This window comes from Myotis daubentonii, chromosome 2, assembly GCF_963259705.1.
Source record: "Myotis daubentonii chromosome 2, mMyoDau2.1, whole genome shotgun sequence".
NCBI lineage: Eukaryota > Metazoa > Chordata > Mammalia > Chiroptera > Vespertilionidae > Myotis > Myotis daubentonii.
In genome coordinates this window covers 56,599,677-56,625,476 of record NC_081841.1, presented here as the reverse complement: position 1 = coordinate 56,625,476, position 25,800 = coordinate 56,599,677, and the positions used below count along the sequence as shown (strand labels likewise).

The following is a 25,800-nucleotide window of genomic DNA, read 5'->3' as shown; positions in this document are numbered from 1 at the left end:
TTTTTTCAACTTCCAGCATCATTTATTTTTCCTAGAATTTGTATACAATTAACTGCAGCAAGACAGTGCTTAATACTATTTAAGCCTCGCCCTGACTGGTGTGGCTCAGTGGATAGAGCGTCGGTCTGCGGACTGAGGGGTCCCAGGTTCGATTCCGGTCAAGGGCATGTACCTTGGTTGCAGGCACATCCCCAGTGGGGGATGTGCAGGAGGCAGCTGATCGATGTTTCTCTCTCATCGATGTTTCTAACTCTCTATCTCTCTCCCTTCCTCTCTGTAAAAAATCAATAAAATATATTAAAAAAAATACTATTTAAGCCTCACATCAGGTTCTTAAACTACCTCAGCATTTGTAAATGTGAATCACATTCCAGTAAAACTGGGAAACTAAAATCTGACATACCAACAAATTTACTCAATATCAATGTAACTACAAAATTTGATATGTAACACCTGGACTTTACAGAATTTGGCCTTTAGAAACTAGCTTACAACACAAAGTTACTCTTTGCTTACCTGGCCTAACCTATGTAGTGTTACACCAACAGATCCCCCCTTTCCCACAGCTTTTTCCATGAAGAGACAGGTGATTCCTCCCTCTAAGACAAAGTGGGGGGGGGGGGACACCAAAGTTCCCACCCAGAAAAAATGTTAATAGAACTATCCAATTGTAATGTATCAGCAGATATAACACTGGAAATAGGTCATGGCCAACTCTGAAGTCTTTTACCAAAGTAGCATAACAGTATGCTATCTCATTAAACTTTGTTATTTTAATGGGTCTCACAATTCTGTGACAGATTTTTGGTCATGTTGTTCCCATTAAAAAGTACTGATTTTAAAAACGAATAATGTAGAAACTGCCACACGCACAAAAGAACCAAATGGCCCACAGAACATCCCCCTTTCCTTCTGAAGCTTGTACGACGCATTGTAATCACTCACCAGCCTTTTACTATTAAACCGAAATGGCCGACTGAGACACAGCTCTGAGAGTTCTTCCACCACCGAGTAAGACGGGTGGCAGGTGTTGGGGATGATATTCATTTACCTTCTGAGCTTCTGGGCCGACCTGGTGACTTTGCCAGCTCCAGCTGCCTTCTCAGCCACGGCTTTGACACCCGCAGCAACTGTCTGTCTCATGTCACGAACAGCGAAACGGCCCAGAGGAGGGTAGTCAGAGCAGCTCTCAACACACCTGGGCTTGCCAGGAATCATATCAACGACGGCGGCATCACCAGATTTCAAAAACTTGGGGCCGTCTTCCAGCTTTTTCCCAGAACGACGACCAATCTTCTCCTTTGGCTCAGCAAATCTGCAAGCAATGTGAGCGGTGTGCCCATCCAGCACTGATCTGGCCTGGGTGGTTCAGGATGATCACCTGAGCCGTGAAGCCAGCTGCTTCCATTGGTGGGTCACTTTTGCTGTCACCAGCCACATTGCCATGGCGAACATCTTTGACAGACACCAGGACGTGTCTGGACGTGGAAGCCCACACTGTCCCCAGGAAGAGCTTCACTCACGAATTCATGGTGCATTTCAACAGGCTTCACTTCAGTTGTAACGCGACTGGAGCAAAGGTGACCACCATGCCGGGCTTGAGTACACCAGTCTCCACTCGGCCCACAGGGACAGTCCCAATGCCACCAATTTTGAAGACATCCTGGAGGGGCATCAGTTGGACGAGTTGGTGGCAGATTGCAATCCCGAGCTTCAAGCAGTGTGGTTCCACTGGCATTGCCATCTTTACGGGTGACCTTCCATCCCTTGAACCAAGGCACATTAGCACTTGGCTCCAGCATGTTGTCACCATTCCAACCAGAAATCGGCACAAATGCTACTGTGTCAGGGTTGTAGCCAATTTTCTTAATGTAGGTGCTGATTTCTTTAACAATTTCCTCGTATCTTTTCTGGCTGAAGGGTGGCTCAGTGGAATCCATTTTGTTAACACCAGCAATCAGCTGTTTCACACCCAGTGTGTAGGCCAGAAGGGCGTGCTCACGGGTCTGCCCATTCTTGGAGATGCCTGCTTCAAATTCACCAACACCGGCAGCAACAATCAGGACAGCATAGTCAGCCTGAGATGTGCCTGTAATCATGTGTGTGTTTCTTAAGTCTCTGTGCCCTGGGGCATCAATGATGGTCATCATACTTGCTGGTCTTGAATTTCCACAGGGAAATATCAATGGTGATACCTCACTCACATTCAGCTTTCAGTTTATCCAAGACCCAGGCATACTTGAAGGAGCCCTTCCCCATCTGAGCAGCCTCCTTCTCATATTTCTTTTCAGTTCGCAGGCCGACGCTCTATCCACTGAGCCAAACTGGTTAGGGCCATATTTCTTGATGGTTCTTTTATCAATCCCACCACATGTGTACATCAGATGGCCAGTAGTGGTAGACTTGCCAGAATCTACATGTCCAATGACGATGATGTTGATGTGAATCTTTTCCTTTCCCATCTTGGGTTTGAGTTAATGATTGTTTTCATGTCACCTGTGTTCTGGCGGCAAACCCGTTGAGACAAAAAAGATCTATTTATTTTTAAAGAGAGTGGAAGGGAGGGGGAGAGACAGAGAGAGAAACATTGATGTGAGAGAGACACATCAATTGGTTGCCTCCTGCCTGTGCCCCTATCAGGGCCAAGGATTGAGTCTGCAACCTAGGTATGTGCCCTTGGCCAGAATCGAACCTGGAACCCTTCAGTCCATGGGCGGACACTCTATCCACTGAGCAAAAACAGCTAGGGCTTGTTTGTTTTTGTTATTGTTGTTAATCCTCACCCAAGGATATTTTTTTCCAATGATTTTTCAGAGAAAGTAGAAGGGAGGGAGGGAGAGAGGAAAAGAGAGAAAGAGAGAGCAACATCGATGTGAGAGAGACATCTCCTGTAGGTGGCCCATTCGAACCTGCAACCCGGGTACCCTTGACCGGGAATCGAACCTAAGACCCTTTGGTGGGTGCTCAAGCCAATGTTCTAATCACTGTACATACCAGCCAGAGTGAAGGAGAGAAATGTTTTAAAACTATTCTCTGTGAGGAATTCCTTCCACCGAAGAGGCCCTCTGTGTGGCCTTTAACAATTGAGTTAGGTGTATGTGCTTGGCTGAGGAGCCAATGGGGCGAAGCTACCATCTGTAGGATTGTGACTGAACGCCTCTAAGTCAGAATCCCGCCCAGGCGGAACGATATGGCAGCACCAGCACCGGGGGATCCTCGGTTGGCCTCGGATAGGATAGCCGGTCCCCCGCCTTCCCTGCCAGCGGGCGGCGGGGCACCACCTCCGCGCGTCGGGAGGGGTCTGGTGCGGAGAGCCCTTTGTCCTGGGAAACGGGGTGCGGCCGGAAAGGGGGCCGACCCCACGCCCTTCACGCAATGCATGTTCTTGGAGAACCTGGCGCTAAACCATTCGTAGACGACTTGCTTCTGGGTCGGGGTTTCGTATGTAGCAGAGCAGCTCCCTCGCTGCAATCTATTGAAAGTCAGCCCTCAACACAAGGGTTTGTTAAAAATTATTTTTAAAAAAGTAAAAAAAAAAAAAAATTGAGTTAAGCCCTGCCCTCAGTGGTTGAGTGTCAACCCATGAACCAGGAGGTCACAGTTCGATTCCCAGTCAGGGCACATGCCCAGGTGTCAGGCTTGATCCCTGGTAGAGGAGATGCAGGAGGCAGCCGATCAATGATTCTCTCTCATTGATGTTTTTATCTCTCCCCTCCTCTCTCTAAAATAAAGAAAAACATAAGCAAGCAAAAACTGAGCTAGCCCTGGCCAGGTGGCTCAGTTGGTTGGAGTGTCAACATGTGCACCAAAAGGCTGCAGGTTTGATCCTGGTTGGGGCCAATATAAGAGGCAACAAATTGATGTTTCTCTCTCACTCCCATCCTCTCTTTAAAATAAAAGCATATCCTTAGGTAAGGATTAATATATATTTATGTATACACATATGTAGGGTGTCCCAAAAAATGTACACACACTTTAACAGCCGATAGCTCAATTTGTAAATGAAATGTATTTTAAGCCATCAACCTATGAACCAGGAGGTCACAGTTCGACTCCCGGTCAGGGCACATGCTCAGGCTCCATCCCAAGTGTGGGGTGAGCAAAAGGCAACCAATCAGTGACTCATCATTGATGTTTCTCTCTCTCTCCCCCTCTCCCTTCCTCTCTGAAATCAATAAAAAACAAAAAAAGAAATGTATTTTAATAAACACTGCCTTTATTCAAAATGTTTGTATACATTTTGGGAGGACACCCTATAAATAAAAATTGAGCTAATGTGCCTTGGAGACATCGCACAGCCTGGATCCATTTCAAAGCAGTTAAACCTCACAGTAAGGCCCCAAGAATCCCTTGGAATAACTGTTGATACTAAATCTGTAAGAGTTTTGGGAAGGCAGCGTGGGTGCAGGTGTGTGTGCGGGGTGCGGTGGGGTGGTTCCTTCCAGTCTCCACTTCCAGTGAATTCTTTCTCTTTTTTTTAAAAAAAATATTTTATTGATTTTGTACAGAGAGGAAGGGAGAAGGATAGAGAGTTAGAAACATCGATGAGAGAGAAACATCCATCAGCTGCCTCTTACACACCTCCTACTGGGGATGTGCCTGCAACCAAGATACATGCCCTTGACCGGAATCGAACCTGGGACCCCTAAGTCCACAGGCCAACGCTCTATCCACTGAGCCAAACCGGTTCGGGCTGAATTCTTTCTCTTAAACCCTAAGCGTCTCCGCCAGAACTACAACCAGGACGCAGCTCTTCCAAGGCTAGTGGTCTAACTCCCTGAACCCATCGCCTCGGCCCCTTTCCACTGACTGTCCAGGGAGCTGACAGCAGCACCGCGTTTGCTCGCTTCTTTCCCGTAACGTTTTTAGAGCCCAAACAGCCCACTTGGGCTCCCTCCTTTTGCTCTTTCTATCCTAGGCCGGTCCTTGTTTCAATGTCTCCAGCTTTAACAAACATGCCTGGGGGGGGGGGGGGGGTGCCCGGCTCGTGTGCTCAGTGGGTGAGCATCGTCCCGTACACCTAGAGGCCAGTTTGATTGTCAGGGCACATGCCTGGCTGCCGGCTGGATCCCTGCAGGAGGCAGCTGGTTGATGTTCTTTCTCATGGATGTTTCTATCTCCCTTTCCCTTCCTCTCTCTCTAAAAAATCAAGTAAGACTTAAAAAAAAAAAAAAAAGGAGTTTGGGGAAGGCGAATGTCTCAATTTGCTTGTGCTCACGCCCCGCTGAGGGATAATGTCCGTCCAAGAGACGGGGAATTTGCTACCGAGGGTCCCGCTCCCTGGGAAGGCCGGCACACAGACGGAGTTTCGGACGGACGCCTTCGGAACCTCAGCTACTCGGCCTGTCATTTTTCTCTCCCACATCTGGAAAGGACAGGAAATGCCGGCGAGTTTCGGGGGCAACAGGGTCAGAGGCGGTGGAGGAGTTCACAGGAGCTCGGAGGAGGAGGGGGTGACCCGGCTCTGGTGGGAATACCCAGCAGGCTCCCTGATGATAGTTTCTTAAGTTATAGGGAAGCATGGAAGTTCTGTTTCAGAACCGGCGTCCTCCAGTTTTGTTCAAAGAAGGCTTCGAAGACAAGGGGTTACTTCTTAACCACATCGAACAGGGCCGGGTCCTGACGACATTTGTCCCCACCGGCGTGCCGTCGTCTTGTTTTTGCCCCGATCTGCGTCACCCGTCCGCTCGCGGAGCCGGCGGGCCCTGGCTCCTTCGGATTGGCTAAGGTGGGCTCCAAGCCCTTCGTGATTGGCCGCTGCGACGGAGGGACCCGCCTCCTTCCCGTCGTAGGTTCGGTTGAGCCTGAGGCGCGGGGGAGAATTGGGGAAATTGGAATTTCCCGCGGAGCTGACGGCGCCGGCTCTCCCCCTACTCCTTTTAATTCCACGCGCTCCAAAATATCCGCCATGGAGAAATCTTGGTAATGACCCAATCCCCGCAAGCATCCTAGCAACACATCTGACCCCTGCCCTGTCCCCTTTCTTCCCCGCTGCCGGGGGAGAATTCTGGGTAGTTGATGTCTCTGGTTCCCCCAGGGAATTCTGGGTAGCTAGCCCTTTCCATCACGCTACCCTACCCCCGCCCCCATTGTGGGAACTGGCCCTTCTTATGTCCCCCTAGAGAATCCTGGGTAATATCACAGAGGGCTCTGGGAAACTGACTTCTCCTGTCCTCCTCCTCCTGCCCTCCACTCCCTGCCCTGACTCTGGGGACCCAGCCCCACAGCCCCCTAACCTGATTCCTACCCTGCAGTTGCTGCTCCTTCCAGTGATGGTTCAGGGGTGAACCAGGCAAGTGAGCAGGCCTGAAGGGAAGTGGAAAGGAAGTCAGGATGGGGTTAGGTCGTAAGGGGGAGTGGGAGAGTGGGAGAGAGGAGTACAGAGGACCTAGATGAGAGGAGGGAGACGTTACCACCTCTGCCCTGCTCAGGCCCATCCGCTTCCTTCCTGCTCTATCCGCTGCCTACCTCCTCCTCCTCTAGATAGCACATAACACACTACTATAAGTACCCGAGCCTACCCTTGACTTAGCTACCTCTTTCCCTTTACAGGCCAGGATGCCCACTGGTGCTGTCCTGCTGAAGGTTGGGGTCAGGCATCTAAAGGGGCTGTGGCAAAGTAGGGTGAGACACGGGTCCAATCTGCTGCAATCATCATGAACTTCGAGGGTCTGGACCCTGGACTGGCGGAGTATGCCCCAGCCATGCATTCTGCCCTGGACCCCGTCCTGGATGCCCACCTGAACCCAAGTCTGCTGCAGAATGTGGAGCTGGACCCGGAGGGAGTGGCCTTGGAGGCTCTTCCTGTCCAGGAGTCAGTGCACATAATGGAAGGTGTCTACTCTGAATTGCACAGTGTGGTGGCTGAAGTGGGTGTGCCTGTCACCGTCTCCCACTTTGACTTGCACGAGGAGATGCTGTGGGTGGGAAGCCATGGGGTAAGAACTGTACCCCTCTGTAAGGGCTGAAAGGAGACATTGGCTGTGCTTTATCTGGCTTTCGCTGCTTTGCAGGGAGCCAGGATTGAAGTGATAAGAGTTAGCTGGTTCCCTTAATCCAAGAGGAAGGGAGTGGACAAAGAAGTCTAGGGGACCCAGAAATGAGTTACCTAGGTGTGCTTTTTAAAAAAAAAAAAAAATTTTATTGATTTTTTTACAGGGAGGAAGGGAGAGGGATAGAGAGTTAGAAACATCGATGAGAGAGAAACATCATCAGCTGCCTCCTGCACACTCCCCACCGGGGATGTGCCTGCAACCAAGGTACATGCCCTTGACCGGAATCCAACCGGGGACCTTTCAGTTCGCAGGCCAACGCTCTAACCACTGAGCCAAGCCGGTTAGGGCTAGGTGTGCTTTTTCAGAAGGCATCCCACTTCTACCACAATTTGCTCATTCCATGCTTTGATTAATCTTGCTAATCTGTAGCCATCCAGATCCAATCTCTAATGCAACCTCTCTTTTCCATTTTTATTATAGAATGGTTAATGCATGTTTCTATATAGCTTATATGGAATGATTCTGTCTTCCTGGGCTGATTTTAATCTCTGAGAGCAGTTACCAATGTTGATTTTTTAAAATGTGTATGCATACTGCCAGTGTGCTAGGGAGCCAAAGATTTTGGAAGAAATAACATGCTAGCCTTGGTTTACTAATTTACCTTCCATAAGGTGTGAATTGTTTTTTCATTAGAAAGAATGAAGGTTTTTTGGTAATACATTCATTTCAGTGGACAGTATCTGCTGCTATGGTAGGCCCAGCGAATTAAGCTGAATAAAACATAATCATTGCCTTCAAGGAGTTTACAAGACAATGAGGAAAAAAATACATATAAACAGATAATTTGTGGTACTTTAGAAGAAACTAAACTGTTTGACTTAATTATGAATTTAGGATATAAACTACTAAATGCCAGTGTGAAAAATATTTACTGGGTGCTAGTGAGCATACAGGAGAGTCAGAGGACCTCCAGAAGGAAGTGACACCTGAACTGAGTCCTAAGAGATGAGTAGAAATCAGATGAAAAGGGGAGGAAAATGCTATCTTGGCAAAAGGAATGGGATCAACAAAAATTCCCAGTGTATCACACAGCATAGTGATTGCAGGAACTACAAACCATTATGGTTTACTGGACTGGAAGCTGAGGCTGAAGAGTTAGACATTTCTTCATTCAACTAGTGTTTTTTGAGCTACCAGGTGCCACGCCTTGCTCTGGGGTCGAGTTTTGGAATAAGCATTTTAAAAGGCAACCATAATAATTTATAATATATCAGGTGGTGCTTAGTATCTTTAAGAAAAATACAGTGAATAAAGGTGTTAAGGTAATAAAGGGTGGAGGTGTTGCCATTTGAGATAGTTTGTCAGGGAAGGACTTTCTGATAAAGTCACATTTGAGTAGAGACCTGGGTTTAGGCCAGGAAGCCCATTTTAAGCCACGTAGAAGGGATTTAGGGAGCCATAAAGATGGGGGGGGGGAACATCCTAGAAAACCCCATTTGTATCTTTTTATTGTTGTTGTTAATCTTTACCTGAGGATATTTTTTTCCATTGATTTTTTTTTTTTTTTTTTAGAGGGAGGGAAGGGGAGACAGAGAGAAACATTGAATGAGAGAGACCCATGGATTGGTTGCCTCCATTCCCAACTGGGGCTGATGATCAAACCTGCAACCCAGGCACCTGCCCTTGACCGGGAGTCAAACCTGTGACCCTTCGATCCACAGGTGGACACTCTAACCATTGAGCAAACTAGCCAGGGCCCCATTTGTATCTTTTTAAATATATATATTTTATTGATTTTTTATAGAGAGGAAGGGAGATGGAGAAGGATAGAGAGTTAGAAACATCGATTCAGCTGCCTCTTGCACGCCCCCTACTGGGGATGTACCCGCAACCCAGGTACATGCCCTTGACCGGCATAGAACCTGGGACCCTTCAGTCCGCAGGCCGACACTCTATCCGCTGAGCCAAACCAGCTAGGGCCCCATTTGTGTCTTAAAGGAGCTTGGACTTGATCCTTCAGGCCACCAAAGGGTTTTTTGTTGTTTTTTTAATGACTTTTTAAGATTGCTCTGAGAGAGAGGGAGAGAGAGAGAAATATCCATGTGAGAGAAACATCAATCCGTTGCCTCCTGCACGATCCCCAACTGAGGACCAAACCCAGAACCTGAGTATGTGCCCCTATTGGGAAGTGAACCCCCACCTTCTGATGTACAGGATGACGCTCTTACCAACTGAGCTACACCAGCCAGGGCCAGGCCACCAAAGATTTTTATCCAGAATGATGTGGTCTGGTTTGCAACTTCAGTGTATTATCGAGGTAGCAGTACAGAGGTTGATTTAAGGGGGACGAGGTAAGGACGGTTTGAGATCAGTTTGCAGGCTGTTGTAGTTCACATAAAATACAGTAAGGCCTGAATGAAGAAGCACTATAGAGATGTCTACATGAGAACAGATTTGGGAGTTATTTAGGAAGTAAAACAAGACTTGACTACCAGTGACTTGGTCTAGTGGGTAGATCATGGTACAGTTAAGATTTGAAATGGGGTAAAAGTGTTTAATTTACGCAGTAATGAGTTTGAGGTTATTATGGTATATCAAAGGAGAGATGTGTAGTAGGTATTTGGATGTTTAAGTCTGAAGCTTGAGGCAGTAGTCTGGGCTAGGGAAAGAAATCAGGATTCATCAGCTTAAAAATTGATGAAATAACCTAGGAAGACCAGTGAGTGAGAAGATAGTGGGCTGGGAATGGCCATGTTTCAAGAGTGGTCAGAAGGGGAGCACATGAAGGGAGGGTATGAGCTAAGAGTCAGGAGAGAAGCCAGGAGTGAATGACATAGGAGCCAACGGTGGAATGAGTTTCACATTCTCTCTATTCCAGCCTGTGACCCACAGTACATGTTTCCCTAATGGCTGAAGAGAGAAAGACTTGACTGTGGAACATAAGAACGCCAGATGGCCAGTGGGGGGTCAGACCCATGTCCCTAACACGGTTCTATCCACCTGAGCCATTACCTACTCAGTATGATCATTGTGAGGATAAAAGGAGGAAGAGTTAACAGAAGCACTTTGTGAAGCATTAAGCAAACACAAGATGGTATTTTCAGTGTGTTTTTCACTAAGATTGGTGCCTAGCTTTATGCCTTAGTCATTGCGGCCAGAAAGGCCAGGAAGCAAGAACGAAAACCAGCTGAGTGGTATCTAGGCCCTGAAGTGTATCTTGGGATGGCCCTGCCTCTCCACTCAGGGTGTCTTATCTTTCTGTCCCCTACAGGGTCATGCCACTTCGTTTTTTGGCCCAACCCTGGAGCGCTACTCATCGTTTCAGGTCAACAGCAGTGATGACATTCGGCAGATCCAGAGCCTGGAGAATGGCATCCTTTTTCTCACCAAGAACAACCTCAAGTATATGGCCCGTGGGGGCCTCATTATATTTGATTATCTGTAAGTGGCTTCTCAGCTCTGCACTGGGAAAGAGGGTTCCGCACCGAATGGGAAGGCTAAAGGATTGAAGCTTTCAAGGCCCTGGCCCCTTAGCCTGTCCTGTCCCCCACAGGCTGGACGAGAGTGAGGACATGCACAGCCTCCTGCTGACCGACAGCAGCATGCTGCTTGTTGGTGGGCTGCAGAACCACATATTGGAGATTGACCTTAACACTGTCCAGGAGACGCAGAAGGTATAAGCCTGGGGCAGGAAAGGCCCAAACACGGTCTGAGGTTATTGTGGCGGAAGCGGTGGGTAATACTTGAGCTGGGAACATGCCTAAGATGCGTGTTACCTTTCTGTTCTCCTGGTTTGTGGGAAGAATCATTCTCACTGTTTTTCCTTCCCTCCCCAGTATGCTGTTGAGACACCTGGAGTCGCCATCATGAGACAGACAAACCGCTTCTTCTTCTGTGGCCATACATCTGGCAAGGTGGCCGAGTTCTCTTTTTCTTCCCACCAGATATGTGACTGGGCCCAGCCTTTCTGTCAGTGCTGTGCCTATAGTTTGAGGGAAGGGAGCAGTGAATGAAGTTCCTATCTAGCCATGTTATACTATGAGATTAGTCTTTCAGCCTGATGTTTTCTGTTGTAACCAGGGACCTGAGAAGCAAAATGGTGAGTGAGTTCTCTTTTGGCTTTTTCTGTGCTTTGAATGCCCGTAACTAAAGCCTTAGTTCTTTTCGCAGGAGCCTCTCGGGGTTAAGTAGGTGGCAGGTACCTTCCTGATACCATCTTTGGCAGATAACCAAGGTATCTCTTCTTCAGATTTCCCTGCGAGACCTTCGTACTTTTAAGGTGGAGCATGAGTTTGATGCTTTCTCAGGGAGTCTGTCAGATTTTGACGTGCATGGCAACCTGCTGGCCAGCTGTGGCTTCTCCAGCCGCCTCACCGGCCTCGCCTGTGACCGTTTCCTCAAGGTGTATGATCTGCGCATGATGCGTGCCATCACACCACTTCAAGTACACGTGGATCCTGCCTTCTTGCGCTTCATCCCTACATATACTTCTCGTCTCGCTATCATCTCCCAGTCGGGTATGAAGGGGATGTAAGATGGTGTAAGAGAGATTGATGAGCAAAGGGGAACTAGGCTCCAGAGGGAGTATGCTCCCAGGAACCTCTTTGGTGGGGAAAGAAGTAACCTTTCAGTGGGGTCTCTGGTCTCACTTAGGTTTGGTCAGAGATTAAAGCTTTGTTGTCCCCCCTGTATGTGACGAACACAGGAAAAGGTAAAAGGTGGAACAGGCAAAACCACTTTAGAACTGCCTTTTGCTGTGTAGCAAACCAAACCTCCCTGTGGTTTATGGGAAGGTATCAGATGGTATTCTCTCTAGCTCTAGACATGGATTTGGGGTTCATCTTTCCTTGATACCAGGGGAAGAGGGTAGGAAGGGCATAAAAGGACGGTGCCCTTCATCTTCCAGGGCTCGCTCAGCGGGCTTCCTCCTCCCTCCTAGGGCAATGCCAGTTTTGTGAACCCACAGGCCTGGCCAACCCAGCAGACATCTTTCATGTGAATCCTGTGGGGCCTCTGTTGATGACGTTTGATGTGTCAGCCAGCAAGCAGGCCCTGGCCTTTGGAGATTCTGAAGGCTGTGTACACCTCTGGACTGATTCCCCTGAGCCTTCCTTCAACCCCTACTCCCGGGAGACCGAGTTTGCTTTGCCCTGTCTTGTGGACTCACTGCCTCCTCTGGACTGGAGCCAGGACCTGCTGCCCCTGTCCCTCATCCCTGTCCCGCTCACCACGGACACGCTTCTCTCTGACTGGCCTGCTGCCAACTCTGCTCCGGCTCCCAGGTTGTACCTCACCTTTGGACCAAAAGTAGGGTGGGGAAAGGGCTGAGATACAGGAACTCTCTGCAAGCCCTATTATTATTCTACTTCTTTTCTGATCTTTGTTTACCTTCAGTGTCTTCTTTATATCTAGCCCCTGGGGGTTGGGGACTAGATGGGTAGACACAACAACCTTTAAGCCTTAGAACTCTAATACTCCATTACAGGAGAGCGCCTCCTGTGGACGCAGAGATTCTGCGCACCATGAAGAAGGTGGGCTTCATTGGCTATGCCCCCAACCCCCGCACCAGGCTGCGCAATCAGGTTTGTTTAGAAGGGAGGAGGCCAGCCCTCACCCCCCAGCTCACTGGCATTTCTCCTGTCTTTTTCCTTTACTAGTCCTCAGTAGTTTTTGTTTTCAGTCAGGAAAGGTTTTTTGAAGCCTACTAAATTGAAGCTACTATGCTAGGTGTTAGGGAGGATTCAGAGACATAGACGATAGAGTCCTTGCTCTTAAGAAGTTTGCATTTAGTTGGAGAAAATAAGAGCTATTCATAACAAAAATGTGTATGTTCTATTGTTAAGTGCTAGAGGAGAGTTATAAGCATTCATCGACAGAGCTGTTTGGAGGGAAAATCTTACTCTGGGCCAGAGTGGTCAGGGCAGGCATATTGAAAGAGCTAAATATTGAGCTGAAGAGGTGAGAGATGGGTAAGTAGATAATAACAGCAGAGCATATTAAAGATGAGAGATCAGTGTTAGTAAGGTCTCAAGAGGCATAATTGCAAAATGGGTACCCAGTGGGGACTATACCAACCAGTCTGGCAGGAGCAACTATTATACCAGGAAACAGTGAAAGATTGAGGTTGGTTGTGAGGCCTTGAAATCCAGTGTATAATGGAAGAAGTGATACATTAACAGGGGCATTCTGGGAGGGTTAGTGTGGTAGCAGTATGCTGGGCAGAGTGAATGTGGGAGCCCGTGTGGAAGCCACCCCAGTTGTCCAGCAGTGATGAGTAGGTAGTGGGAATAAAAAGCAGCAGTGAATGGTGAAAACCCTGTGAGGTGAGGGTGAGGAGTTGGTGACTGTGTCAGTGTTGTGGGAACAAAGATGCTTAAGACATCCAACAAGGTTACCTCTTTTTAAAAATTCTAGATTCCTTACCGACTCAAGGAGTCCGACAGCGAATCTGACAGCTTCAGCAAGGTCACTGAGTCACCGATCGGGCGGGAAGAGGAGCCACATCTCCACATGGTCTCTAAGAAGTACCGCAAGGTGCTGGGAAATACCACGGAAGGGCCCCTCCGGGGTGTAGGGGAAGGGTCCCAGGGAAAGGGGTCATATGAGAAGAGACTGAAGGACTCATTCGGGAAGCTCTGACCTACCGTGCTGGACTCAGGAGGGAGGTTTTGGGGAGGGCCATGGCTGGGGACTTTGAGGATATCTTCATCTTGCTTAGACTGTTTCTGCCTCAGGTAACCATCAAATACTCCAAGCTAGGGCTGGAGGACTTTGACTTCAAACACTACAATAAGACCCTGTTTGCTGGATTAGAGCCCCATATCCCCAATGCCTACTGTAACTGCATGATCCAGGTAAGGATGGATATTCCTGTGACTTGAACATGCTTGCTGCCTTTCTTCTCTGTGGCCCCACAACTCTTTCCATGTCCCACAACCAGGCCCACTTTAAGATGATCCCCTCTACCATTCTTTCTTTCTTTTTTTAAATATATTTTTATTGATTTCAGAGAGGAAGGGAGAGGGAAAGAGAGAGAGAAATATCAATGATGAGAGATATTCACTGATCAGCTGCCTACTGCACGCCCCTTATTAGGAATTGAGCCCATAACCCAAGCACGTGCCCTTGACCGGAATCGAACCTGAGACCTCTCAGTCCACAGGCCAACGCTCTATCCACTGAGCCAGACCAGCTAGGGCTCTACCATTCTTTTTTACCCCACACACTCTTCTGTGAGCTCCACTTCTTCAGTGGATTTCCTCCTGCTTTGGATTTCCACCCGCTTACTTACCCTTCCAGTCTCTTCCTCCTCGTAGCAGTTGCCTGTGTCATTTCCCCTGTTCTTCCCTCCAGGTGCTCTATTTCCTGGAGCCCGTTCGCTGCCTAATCCAGAACCACCTTTGCCAGAAGGAGTTCTGCCTGGCATGTGAGCTGGGCTTCCTCTTCCACATGTTGGACCTCTCCCGAGGTGACCCTTGTCAGGTCAGTGCCTGGGGACCTGGGACGATAAAAGAGGGAGGGAGGTGGATAATAGGCAGAGATATCTTTGTGCAAACGGCCGCAAGAAAAAATAACCTCTTTCCAGCAACACCCTTCTTGGATTTCAGGGCAGTAATTTTCTTCGGGCATTCCGCACCATTCCTGAGGCCTCAGCCCTCGGTCTGATCCTGGCTGACTCCGATGAGGCTTCAGGGAAGGGCAATCTGGCCAGGCTCATCCAGAGGTGGAATCGCTTCATTCTCACTCAGCTGCATCAGGATATGCAGGAGCTGGAAGTACCTCAGGCTTATCGAGGTGCTGCGAGCAGGTATGGAATTGGCACAGGAATCGTTAAAGCTACCATGACAGGCCCCTCTGTGACTGACAGGGTCTCATAACTCCTTCAGTGTGCATATATCGCCCTCCCCACTCTTAGCAGCTTTTGCTCATCGGGGGACTCTGTCATTGGACAGCTGTTCAGCTGTGAGATGGAGAACTGCAGCCTCTGCCGCTGTGGCAGTGAGACCGTGCGAGCCTCATCTACTCTACTCTTCACTCTCTCCTACCCTGAGGGTAGCAACAGTGGTATACCCTGCAGTTGGGTTGGGAAGGCTCCCCCAGTGTCCTGTAACATCAAGGAGAGGGTGTTGGGGGACTAACACTAATAGTGGATAGAAGGGAGAACCTAGATTGAAGTATCCAGTTTCCTTACAGATAAAACCGGGAAGAACTGTGACTTTGCTCAGGTGCTAAAGCGAAGCATCTGCCTGGAGCAGAACACGCAGGCCTGGTGTGACAACTGCGAGAAGTACCAGCCCACGGTGAGTGGGCTGCTGCCCTGGACTAGAGTCCCGACATGTTGGGGACTCAGCCATGGTCTCATCTGGGGCTTGGTGAGCCCTGCCATCCAGGGATCTGTAGGCAGTGGGGAGAACGCCAGTGTGAGGATGCAGATCCAGGTTTTAGTGCTCCTCTCCAGGATTCTCTCCCTGTCGGCGCCCTGCTATTCCTTGTTTGTTTCATCCTCTCAGATTCAGACACGCAACATCCGCCACCTGCCGGACATTCTTGTCATCAATTGTGAAGTGAACAGCTTGAAAGAAGCTGATTTCTGGAGAATGCAGGCTGATGTAAGGACCAGGGCTGGCAACAGGGTCTTAGGAGTTTTATTTTGTTTTTAAAGGAGTACTTTTTTTTTTTTATTTTTTTTTTATTTTTTTTTTGTTTGTTTTTTTGTTTTTTTTATTTTTATTTTTTTTTTTATTTTTTTTTATTGCTTAAAGTATTACAAAGGGTATTACATATGTATCCATTTTATCCCCCCGCCCTAGACAGTCCCCTAGCCTCCCCTATCACCCAGTGTCTTATGTCCATTGGTTATGCTTATATGCATGCATACAAGTAAAGGAGTACTTTTTAATTTCCTCCCTCTTCTGAGTGACTTCCAAATATGATTAATATTCCTGAAGAATCAGATATTTTCTCCTTTTGTGTTCAGGTTGCCTTCAAGATGGCAATAAAGAAGCACAGTGGGGAAATCTCCAAGAACACGGAGCTTGCTTTGGCTGATTGGTAGGTACTGTCTTGGGAGTGACCAAAGTATTGAACTACCCAGCGGCTCCTCTTGTCACTGGCTAGATCTCCTCAGAACAAATTTCTCATTCTCCTGTCCTGATAGGAAGGAACTAGGGAGTCCCGAGGGCATGCTGAGGTGTCCTTCCATTGAGGAGTTGAAGAATGTCTGGCTTCCTTTCTCTATTCGCATGAAGCTGACCAAGAACAAAGGACTGGATGTTTGCAATTGGACTGATGGGGATGAGATGCAGGTTGTTGGAAAATTGGGAAGAGGAGGGGGAATAAGGAAGAAAGGGATGGGGCAGAAGCAGGGCAGGGGGAAGGTGGAACTTAGTATAGGAAAAAGAAAGGGAGTAAGGCTGAGTGTTTGGCAGTTCTGGGCTTCTCCAGTCACTCAGTTCATTGCTGGGAGTCATAGATGGGCTAGGATGGAGATAAGCCACTGTGGTGCCCCATTCCATACCCCAAACTCCTTGTCCTCTATCCCCGTTCCCCTTCCTTCCCCATCCGTAAACTTAGCTTAGCAGCCTGGGTACCCCCCCTCACAGTGGGGCCCAGCCAGGGCAGAGGAGGAACATGGTGTCTATGTGTATGACCTGATGGCTACTGTGGTACACATCCTGGACTCACGCACAGGGGGCAGCCTGGTGGCTCACATCAAAGTTGGAGAGACCTACCACCAACGCAAGGAGGTGAGTGACATAATACAGTGCAGGGACACTCCTGGTGGTGGCCAGAATGGAATCCAAGATCTGTCCTACCTTCAGTCTGAGGCAGAGTGGTCCAGCCATCATTTCGGCATCAGTCTTTCTCTGTATCTCCATAGGGTGTTACCCACCAGCAGTGGTATCTCTTCAATGACTTTCTTATTGAACCCATTGATAAGGTTAGTTGTAACACATTGCATTTCCCCTTGCATCTCCCCTTTTCCTAGCATCCTCATCCTCAGTGCCCTAGAGAATGCCAGACAAACTTAGGAGGGAGGGATGGGTTCTCAAGAATTATAAGCATTAGCAGAGCTAAACGTGGCACCAGAGTCCTATCTTGTGTCTAATTTGGGGAAAAGGGACATATATGTAGGCCATTAAGTGCTTTCTCTTTTATAGCATGAAGCTGTGCAGTTTGACATGAATTGGAAAGTGCCTGCTATCCTTTATTACACCAAAAGAAATCTTAATTCTAAATACAGCCTGAACAGTAAGTGGTACAAGAGTAGACCAAGGTGTGGGTAGTTTAGATTGGTCTTCAGGAAGAGACCTGGGAAGTAGCTTTATAAGATGAGGATCTGTGGCCCTTACTGGGTAGCTCAGTTGATTAGAGCATCATCCTGATACACCAAGGCTGCAGGTTCTATCCTAGTCAAAAAGCAACCAATGAATGCATAAATAAGTGGGACAACAAATTAATGTCTGTCTCTCTCTCTCTCTCTCTCTCCCCCCCTTCCCTCTCCCTCCCTTTCTCTAAAAAAAAAATCTATCAATAAAAAAGAGGCATGCTTTAAAAAAAATTTAAGATCTGCAACCAGTGTTAATATTTCCAGGGAGTCCTACTCCCTTAAATTTAGAAGCTGAAGATCCTGAAAGTATAGTGGGAAGGAGGTGTTGGGGAAAAGTCTGATCAAGTAGCTAAGGTTATGATTTTGAGTCTAATCATTCTTATCCTCAAGTGAAGATCTCTTTTGGAAATGAACTCCTTATTAAGTCCCTTTTTGGTGCCTTTAAACTGTAACTTCATTTTTGTAGATTTTCTAAGCTAAAGTCCAAAATGAAAATCTTATTCTTTCCTTTCTGTTGGCTTTTTTTTTTCCATTATCACATTTCTTTGTTGTTGTTAATCCTCACCCAAGGATATGTTTTCTCATGACTTTTGAGAGAGTGGAAAGGAAGGAAGGATGGGGAAAGAGAGAAACATTGATGTGAGAGAGACACATCGATTGATTGCCTCCCACACACGCTCCAACCAGGGCTGGGAATTGAACCTGCAACCCAGGTATGTGCTGATGCTCTAACCACTGAGAAACACCAGCCAGGGCCTTATCACATTTCTTATTTACCTGTTCCATCTACCTGCTTTGTTCATCAGACGTGATCTTTTTACTCATATGCTTTAATTATTGAGGGATCACAGTGTAGACCTGGTCTCTGGTCAGCTACCTTGGGCTTCCCTCCCCTGGTCACTTCCCTGCCCCCAGCAATGTGTCTTCTGGATTCTCCCTTTCAGTCAAGAACCCTATTGAGGCAAGTGTCCTGATGGCCGAAGCCTCACTGGCACGGAAGCAGCGGAAGACACATACTACCTTTATTCCGCTGATGCTGAACGAGATGCCACAGGCTGGGGACCTGGTGGGCCTGGATGCGGAATTCGTCACCCTCAATGAGGTAACCGAGACCGAAAAGTGTGGAATGTTAGAGCAGAAATCTGGGGATACTAAGAGTCATAAGTATTTGTCTGATTTCCTTATTAACTCTTCTTATGCAGGAGGAAGCAGAGTTGCGCAGTGATGGTACCAAGTCTACCATCAAACCAAGTCAGATGTCAGTAGCTAGGATTACCTGTGTTCGGGGCCAGGGGCCCAATGAGGGTATCCCTTTCATTGACGACTACATCTCTACCCAGGAGCAGGTATTAGAATATGGACGTGCAAGTGGCACAGACCCTGTGCTTCTGTAGAGGGCTCTGGAACCCAGGGAGGAGTGGCAGGGGGAGATTGAACCTCACTTCCTGAGAGACTTGTCTTTTTTTCTATCCCTAGGTCGTGGATTACTTGACTCAATACTCAGGAATAAAGCCAGGAGATCTCGATGCCAAGATTTCCTCTAAGCACCTCACAACTCTCAAGTCTACCTACTTAAAGCTTCGTTTTCTCATAGACATTGGAGTCAAGTTTGTGGGTCATGGTCTGCAGAAGGACTTCCGGGTCATCAATCTCATGGTTCGGGCAGGGCTATTTTAAGTCTTCTTTGCGTGTGGGCCACTCAGGGTATACATTGTGCCTTTGGGGAATGGGAACATATGGGCTCCCTTATCTTTAGCCGTCCGTTCTTTTATTCCTGCCAGGTGCCCAAGGACCAAGTCCTTGACACTGTCTATCTGTTCCACATGCCCCGAAAACGAATGATTTCCCTGCGATTCCTTGCTTGGTACTTTCTGGGTGAGTTGCTCTGCCTTGAAGATCCTTGTGGAGCTCATTAAGAGCAGGAAAAAGTGTTGGAGGGACCAAAGGGAGGAAAAAGGACCCCGAGTTAGTGGTGAAGTTATTAGAGGATTTAATTAGCTTCAATATCCCTTCTGTACACCAGGAATGGTGTTTGGCCTCTTCTCTTAAAGGCAGTAGGTTTTTTATTGCTTATTGGGAGTTGGGGATGTGAGTAGGGGACATGTTCTTATCTTCCTTTGCTAGGTCTCAAACTATTCCACCTCTGCCTCCCCAGACCTGAAGATTCAAGGGGAGACCCATGACAGTATTGAAGATGCACGCACAGCCCTTCAGCTTTACCAGAAGTATCTGGAGCTAAGCAAGAATGGCACTGAGCCCGAGTCCTTCCACAAAGTGCTCAAGGGCCTGTATGAGAAGGGCCGAAAGATGGACTGGAAGGTGCCTGAGCCTGAGGGCCAGACAAGTCCCAAGAGTAAGGCCTGGGATGGGACAAGGGAAACTGAACTGGGTGGGTTTTGACTGCATATGTGACAATTATACCCACCATAATCATAATGATGATGATGTTAACAGTACCATCCCTACCTTATATACTTGCAAAGCACTTAACAGTGTACAAAGCATTTAATCCAACCGTCAGTGAAATAGCTTTTGTTGCTGAGACTCTCCTCTTGGCCAGTTCTGAAATGTTTGGGGCAGGTCCAGGCCCGCTTTCCTCTTGCATTTTTCCTTCCTAAGAAGAATCCAAGGTACTTTTTCTTCACTCACCTTAAGAGTCAATGTTCTTGGTTTTATCTCTGACAGATGCAGCTGTTTTTTCTTCAGTGCTGGCACTCTGACCTCATCCTCTCCCAACCAGCTTCTGCCTCTCCCTTCAGTGTTCTGTGGCCTCAGAACTGGGAGATAGCTTCCTAAGTTGGCTATACCCTGTCTACTTCCAGAATTGAACCTGCTCAGGGTTTACAGGTGGTGCTATTAATAGAACTGGAATGCAACAGAATTGTTGCAAAGGGTCTAGCAGCCAGATTCCTTTTACATCCTTTGCAAAAAACAGAGTCTACTCTAGATGAAAAGTAATTGGTATTCTTAATAAATATCCTGGGTGATTAATATCCAGGCAAAGAAGATCCTGGAACCAAAACTTGCAGTTCCTAGTTGGCTAGGTACTGGAGAGTAACCGGATACAACAACAGTAGTTCAAGACTTAGCTCAAGCCCAAGTCTGTGACTGCTTGAAGAATGCCAGGAAGCCAGCATACAGAGTCTTGGTGGCCCTAGCAAACCAGTGTTGCCAACACCATCATTGCCAAAAGGGCCTTTGAGTCCAAGACAAGGCTTGGCTGCTGGCTTCCTTCCTGCCGACAGCTGAGAAGCATCTGTCTTCCATCCACTCCACTTTCCTGTTACAAGTTTCGTTTTCTTGTTATTTTTTAAAGTTTTGTTTTAAACTGCATGTTTTATAAAATAAAAACAAAAATATTATTGACTGTCATCGATCTCATTGGAGACCTGCGAGTGTGGGGTTCTCTTTGGCCTTCCTCTCCTTTCTCTGTGTTGTCTACAAATGGGGAAATCTAAGGCTTTTAAATTCCCACTTAGAATTAAAGGTAAGGCTCTGTGGAGTCCAAAGTTAAGGATATTGGAGGAGTATAATAAATGTCTGACCTGGACAGCGTTTGGTCAATGCTGTGGCTGCCTCAGGTCGGTTTCTTTTCAGACGTACAGTTAACGGTGGAAGGGGAGTGGAGAAGCTGACAAACTACAGGTCCCGGGACACCTTACAACCTGTGGCTACTAACGGGGTCTGCGTGGTGCTGCGGTGCTCCCTGGGAGATGTAGTTTCCAGGGAATTGAAACGAGCTTTTTATTCTTATTGTTGAAAGTATTACAAAAGTAACATGTAAATCGGGCTCCGTAGCGGCCATGAGCGCACCTTCGTTTTTGAAGGTCCCAGCTCATTAGACGTGCACGCGAGCGCCCGCCGCCTCCGCACCCCCCAGGGCCGGCCGGGGGCAGCCGCTCCTTTCCTCGGCTGACCCCTGGCGGTCACGTGGAACTGCTCGCCACGCAAGCCGGCCCCGCGACCCGCCGGGGTCCTCGCTGCCTGGGAGTCGCTCCGGATCCGCCTGTTCGCGCGAGAGTGGAGGAGCGGGTTTGGGGTCCGACCCTGGCGTGGGCCGGCGCCGCAGTGAATCGCAGCCCGGCGCAGGCGTCCCCTTAGGGTGCGGGGAGCTGTTCAGGCGGTCGCCGGGGCACCCCGTGTCTGAAAGCGCCGGAGCCTCTGGAGGAGCCGGGACGGCCCCGCTCCCCGCAGCCGGGCGCTCGAGTCCAGACCTAACGTGAGAGGTCGACCGGCCTGCAGCGCCCGGCCCACGGCGGCGGCCCCGGGAGCAGAGGTGGGACGGGTGCGCGTGGCGCCGAGGGTCGGGGTGGGCTGGAGCGAAGGCCGCGGCGGGGTCCTTAGAAAGGGGCCGGCCCGCAGAGGGGACAGTCTATAGGCTGGAGGCGGGATGCGGGGATCTCCGTCTGGTCCCCGCAGCCCGGTCCTGGGTGTGCTCCACGCGGCTGGCCACGCGCCGCTTCCCGCTCCCGCCGGCAGCTCTCCTTGCCGGCAGCTCCTCTGCCTCTCGTCCTCGCTTCCTCCTCCACCTTCGCTCCGTGGCTGCCACCTGGCGCGGTGAGCCCGGCGCAGAAGCCGCGGAAGCACAAACAGCCAGGGCCTCCCCGGCGGCGTAGTGTCGGGCTGAGCCCCAGATCCGAGCTCGCGACACCACCGCCCGAGGGACTCCGGGCCCTCCAGCGCCGAAGCCGGAGAGCCCCTTGTGTGTCCCGCCGTTTCCTGGAAAGTAGAACCAGTCACCCTGCGGCCTGTGCAGGCCTTGGGATGAGAGGCGGGTGGGGGGACGGAGCGGCTCCTCATACTTACGCTTTATTCCACCCAAACCCAGGTGGAGCGACCCCGTTACGTTAGAGATGAAAGGCTGGGGTTGGCCGGCCCTGCTTCTGGGGGCCCTGCTGGGAGCCGCCTGGGCTCGGACGGCCCAGGATCTACACTGTGGAGGTAAAGACACAGAGAGAAGGGGGAGGACGGGGGTGGGGGGTGCAGAGCTGGGGGAGGTCGTGAGGCCCGAAGCCTGGATGAGAATGAATGGAAATCCCCAGGTTGATTCCTTTCCCCCTCCCCACCTCCTCTCCCCCTGCGCCAGCTTGCAGGGCTCTGGTGGATGAACTAGAGTGGGAAATTGCCCAGGTGGATCCCAAGAAGACCATTCAGATGGGCTCTTTCCGAATCAATCCGGATGGCAGCCAGTCAGTGGTGGAGGTAACTGTTACTGTTTCCCCAAATACAGTAGCTCACTGTCAGGTTGAATGAGGACTCGACTAATTAAGGAGCTTGGTTTAATAGAAAGGAAGAGAACATTGACCCAGAGAGGGACCTGAAAGATAGGCTGTCTCATTGGGGAGAGGCTGGAGACTTATACCCTGTGCACTGGCTTCCTGGTTCCAAGCCTTGACACTTGGTTTCTGCTGTAGAAGATGTTGTTAGCAGACCGGGAACCCTGATCAGCCCTCTCTCCACATCCTTAATCCATGTGACTCATGTTTTCAGTGGCAGTATGGTATTCACACATTCACAGAAAAGAAATAGACATTCTCATTCTTATATTTAGGAAATTTATTTTAGTTGAAAACGTAACACATATAATAAAGTTGTCCCTAATGAACAATAAAGAAATGTAAATGTAATGCTTGTGAAATGATTTAATAGTTGTTTCCTCAAAACCTATACTACCTTTCTAATGTTCTCCTATTGAGGGCAGGTTTTAGTCTCATTTTAATACAAAGTCATTATCTTACATCCATAAACATTAAAGGAATTCAAAGGAAAAGAACACATAGTTGACGAGGGTTAATCGAAGAGGTCTCTTTATAATTTGGGCCTGATGGCACCTGTTTCATATCTTGGGCTTGTATATGGGTAAAATAAGACTATGTACAGTATTTGAAAACACTTTGGAATTACAAAAATAAACCCATACTGTTTTTATATAAGGCAGGCTTTTTACAATAGGTTGGTTGAGCTAGATTTGGAAGGAAAAGTAAGGATGTAAATTACTAATGTACAGTGACCCAAGGCTGAGGACATTTCTAGGTGCCTTATGCTCGCTCAGAGGCCCACCTCACGGAGCTGCTAGAGGAAGTATGTGACCGGATGAAGGAGTACGGGGAACAGATGGACCCTACCACCCACCGCAACATTTACATACGTGTAGTGAACCGGAACGGAGAACCCAAAGACCTGAATCTAGAGGGCATCCGAATTGATTCAGACATCCGTGGCACCCTCAAGTTTGCGGTGAGCTATGGGAGTGGGTAGCTGGTTCTTAGAAATTAGGGGTTATTTGAGAGCCCAAGTGGAAAACAGGATTAATATCCATGTTCTCGAGTCAGAAGCAAGAGCCTCTTCTTGCTGCCTTCTCTCACTCGGTTCTTCCTTGGGTTGGCAGTGTGAGACCATTGTGGAGGAATATGAGGATGAACTCATTGAATTCTTTTCCCGAGAGGCTGACAATGTGAAAGACAAACTTTGTAGCAAGCGAACAGGTAAGCTGCTCCCAGATTACCTTTTGTCCTCACAGCTCTGTGGCATCAGGCACATGCCCTAGCAGTCGCCCTACCCCTGATAGTAGCTCAAGAGTTGGCTTCTGTGACCCATGGCTTAGGGACTTGGGCTGTTCCTATTCGTTCTCTTCCCGTTAGCTTTCAGAATTTGTGGCTCGCTCATGAGGTACAAGTCAGAGGATAATGGGAATGTTTTATCATTTAAAAGCATATTGCCCTAACCGGTTTGGCTCAGTGGATAGAGCGTCAGCCTGCGGACTCAAGGGTCCCAAGTTCGATTCCAGTCAAGGGCATGTACCTTGGTTGCGGGCACAACCCCCGTAGGGAGTGTGCAGGAGGCAGCTGATCGATGTTTCTAACTCTCTATCCCTCTCCCTTCCTCTCTGTAAACAAATCAGTAAAATATATTTTTAAAAAATAAAAGCATATGCTCTGGCCCTGCCAGAGTTGCTCAGTTGGTTGAGCATCACAGGTTGCCGGTTCAATTCCGAATCGAACCCCATTGGGGCACATCTGATCAATGTTTCTCTCTCTCTCTCTCTCTCTCTCTCTCTCTCTCTCTCTCTCCCTCCCTCCCTCCCTCTCTCTCCCCCCACCCCAAGCCCCCTTCTCCCTTCCTCCCTCCTTCCTTCCTCTCTCTAAGCATGTCCTCGGGTGAGGAGTAAAACAAAAAACATGCTTTGAAAAATGGTGGTTGGTATGTGTATCAGTTTGATGTGGGGGTATTTTCTTAATAGTGGCATATATCAATATAAGAGTGGCATTTTCATTCCACCTGTTCTGTGCTGTTTGCAGACTTATGTGACCATGCCCTGCACATACCGCATGATGAGCTGTGAATCACTGAGCGGGCCCAACTGACAAGCATGATGGATCACCCCCAGGAGGGGAAAAGGTGGCAGTGCCGTTTATATTATGTTTATAATGAAATGAACTGAAAAAATATGAAACTAAAAGGATGAACGGTGTTGTCTTTTCATGCCCAGAATTGGTCATTAGATTAGGTTTGAAGATAGGGGGTTCCAGACAGGAAATAAAAGGGAAGGGAAGGACGAGCGTTGGGAATGGTATCGCAGGAAGGGAGGAGGAGCCTGAAGCTTTCGTTCTTTGCCATCTGAGATTCCTGCTGCACTCACAAACTAGGTAAACATTTACTCAGTGCCTACTCAAATGTGTTTCAAGCTTAATTGTGGAGAAAAGAGGACCCTCTGTGAATGAGCAGAAGAACATAAGTAAGCGTATGGTGGTATAGGATTCTAGAAATTACATGTGTTCATACTGATGAAACGTAAAGTAAAACAGCTTGGTCTCGAAGGAAATAATGGACATGCATTATTCTTTCCTCCCTGCCCTTCCAGATGGAGGGATCAACAAGAGCATTCAGGAAGGGGAAAATGGATGTGATCAACTCAGCTGAAAAGTAAGGGCTTTTTCAGATAGGGAGAAATTAGGTAAGGAACGTTATTTAATGAAAGGCCTTATTTGATGGCCTACGTTTTTAGATTTAGTGCCAATAGCAACATGAAAGTATACCCTTTTCATCTTCATCACTAGCTATTGTCAATCTAGACTATAAGTCTGTCCTCACTTTCTGTATGTAGAGATTCTGTACTGGGGCATAGTGATGAAAACAAAGGATACCTTCTTTGAGGAGCTTTTTAAATACCTGATTTGGGGATGTGGCTGTCATAGGTTTGAAATGGAACATTTCTGTCTTGGGAATGCCTCAGAGAGAACCTGAATAAACATTTCAAAGACTTCTTAAATTAAGCGTTTGAGAATCTAAAGGAACCTTGGAGGTCATCTAGTTCACCTCTACCATTTACATACGAAGAAAACACGGCCGGAGAAACCACAGGCTCTGAAGTTACGCATTCAGTGACAAAACTGAATCTACTGTACGCTCTTCCCAAAAGTTAGGTGATCTGATATAGCTATGAACCAGCTTCTAGTTTAAGTCTTTTTCTCCTCT

The 25,800-nt window shown here is 48.3% G+C and overlaps 2 protein-coding genes and 1 pseudogene across 11 annotated transcripts; 2 read left to right on the top strand and 1 right to left on the bottom strand.

Moving 5' to 3' along the window:
* Positions 1-765: 765 nt before the first annotated feature.
* Positions 766-2,289, bottom strand: LOC132227764 (elongation factor 1-alpha 1-like; annotated as a pseudogene).
* Positions 2,290-5,766: 3,477 nt separating this feature from the next.
* On the top strand, positions 5,767-20,711 carry PAN2 (poly(A) specific ribonuclease subunit PAN2). Of its 7 annotated transcripts, none has more exons than XM_059683266.1 (26): positions 5,768-5,922; positions 6,553-6,938; positions 10,267-10,436; positions 10,549-10,669; positions 10,832-10,909; positions 11,245-11,512; positions 11,935-12,277; positions 12,481-12,577; positions 13,410-13,529; positions 13,730-13,849; positions 14,349-14,477; positions 14,603-14,802; positions 14,914-15,047; positions 15,189-15,295; positions 15,506-15,604; positions 15,973-16,046; positions 16,153-16,300; positions 16,598-16,741; positions 16,876-16,935; positions 17,156-17,246; positions 18,270-18,427; positions 18,528-18,671; positions 18,802-18,981; positions 19,107-19,200; positions 19,481-19,678; positions 20,011-20,711. In XM_059683266.1, exons 2-26 carry the CDS (start codon positions 6,657-6,659, stop codon positions 20,043-20,045), a joined length of 3,594 nt encoding a protein of 1,197 aa, XP_059539249.1. In that variant the 5' UTR covers positions 5,768-5,922; positions 6,553-6,656; the 3' UTR covers positions 20,046-20,711. The 7 variants fall into 7 exon arrangements, with proteins under 7 accessions (XP_059539250.1, XP_059539249.1, XP_059539247.1 ...); XM_059683264.1 differs by having other exon boundaries at positions 14,914-15,059; XM_059683265.1 differs by having other exon boundaries at positions 14,911-15,047.
* Positions 20,712-21,268: 557 nt separating this feature from the next.
* On the top strand, positions 21,269-25,594 carry CNPY2 (canopy FGF signaling regulator 2). Of its 4 annotated transcripts, XR_009451233.1 has the most exons (7): positions 21,693-21,882; positions 22,154-22,266; positions 22,412-22,527; positions 23,359-23,562; positions 23,714-23,810; positions 24,624-24,723; positions 25,187-25,594. XR_009451233.1 is itself a non-coding variant. In XM_059683260.1 (6 exons), the coding sequence occupies exons 2-6, from the start codon at positions 22,179-22,181 to the stop codon at positions 24,665-24,667; spliced, it is 549 nt and encodes a 182-aa protein (XP_059539243.1). In that variant the 5' UTR covers positions 21,269-21,601; positions 22,154-22,178; the 3' UTR covers positions 24,668-24,787. The 4 variants fall into 4 exon arrangements, 3 of the variants coding, with proteins under 3 accessions (XP_059539243.1, XP_059539242.1, XP_059539244.1); XM_059683260.1 differs by lacking the exons at positions 21,693-21,882; positions 25,187-25,594 and adding an exon at positions 21,269-21,601 and having other exon boundaries at positions 24,624-24,787; XM_059683259.1 differs by lacking the exon at positions 25,187-25,594 and having other exon boundaries at positions 21,694-21,882; positions 24,624-24,787.
* Positions 25,595-25,800: the final 206 nt, after the last annotated feature.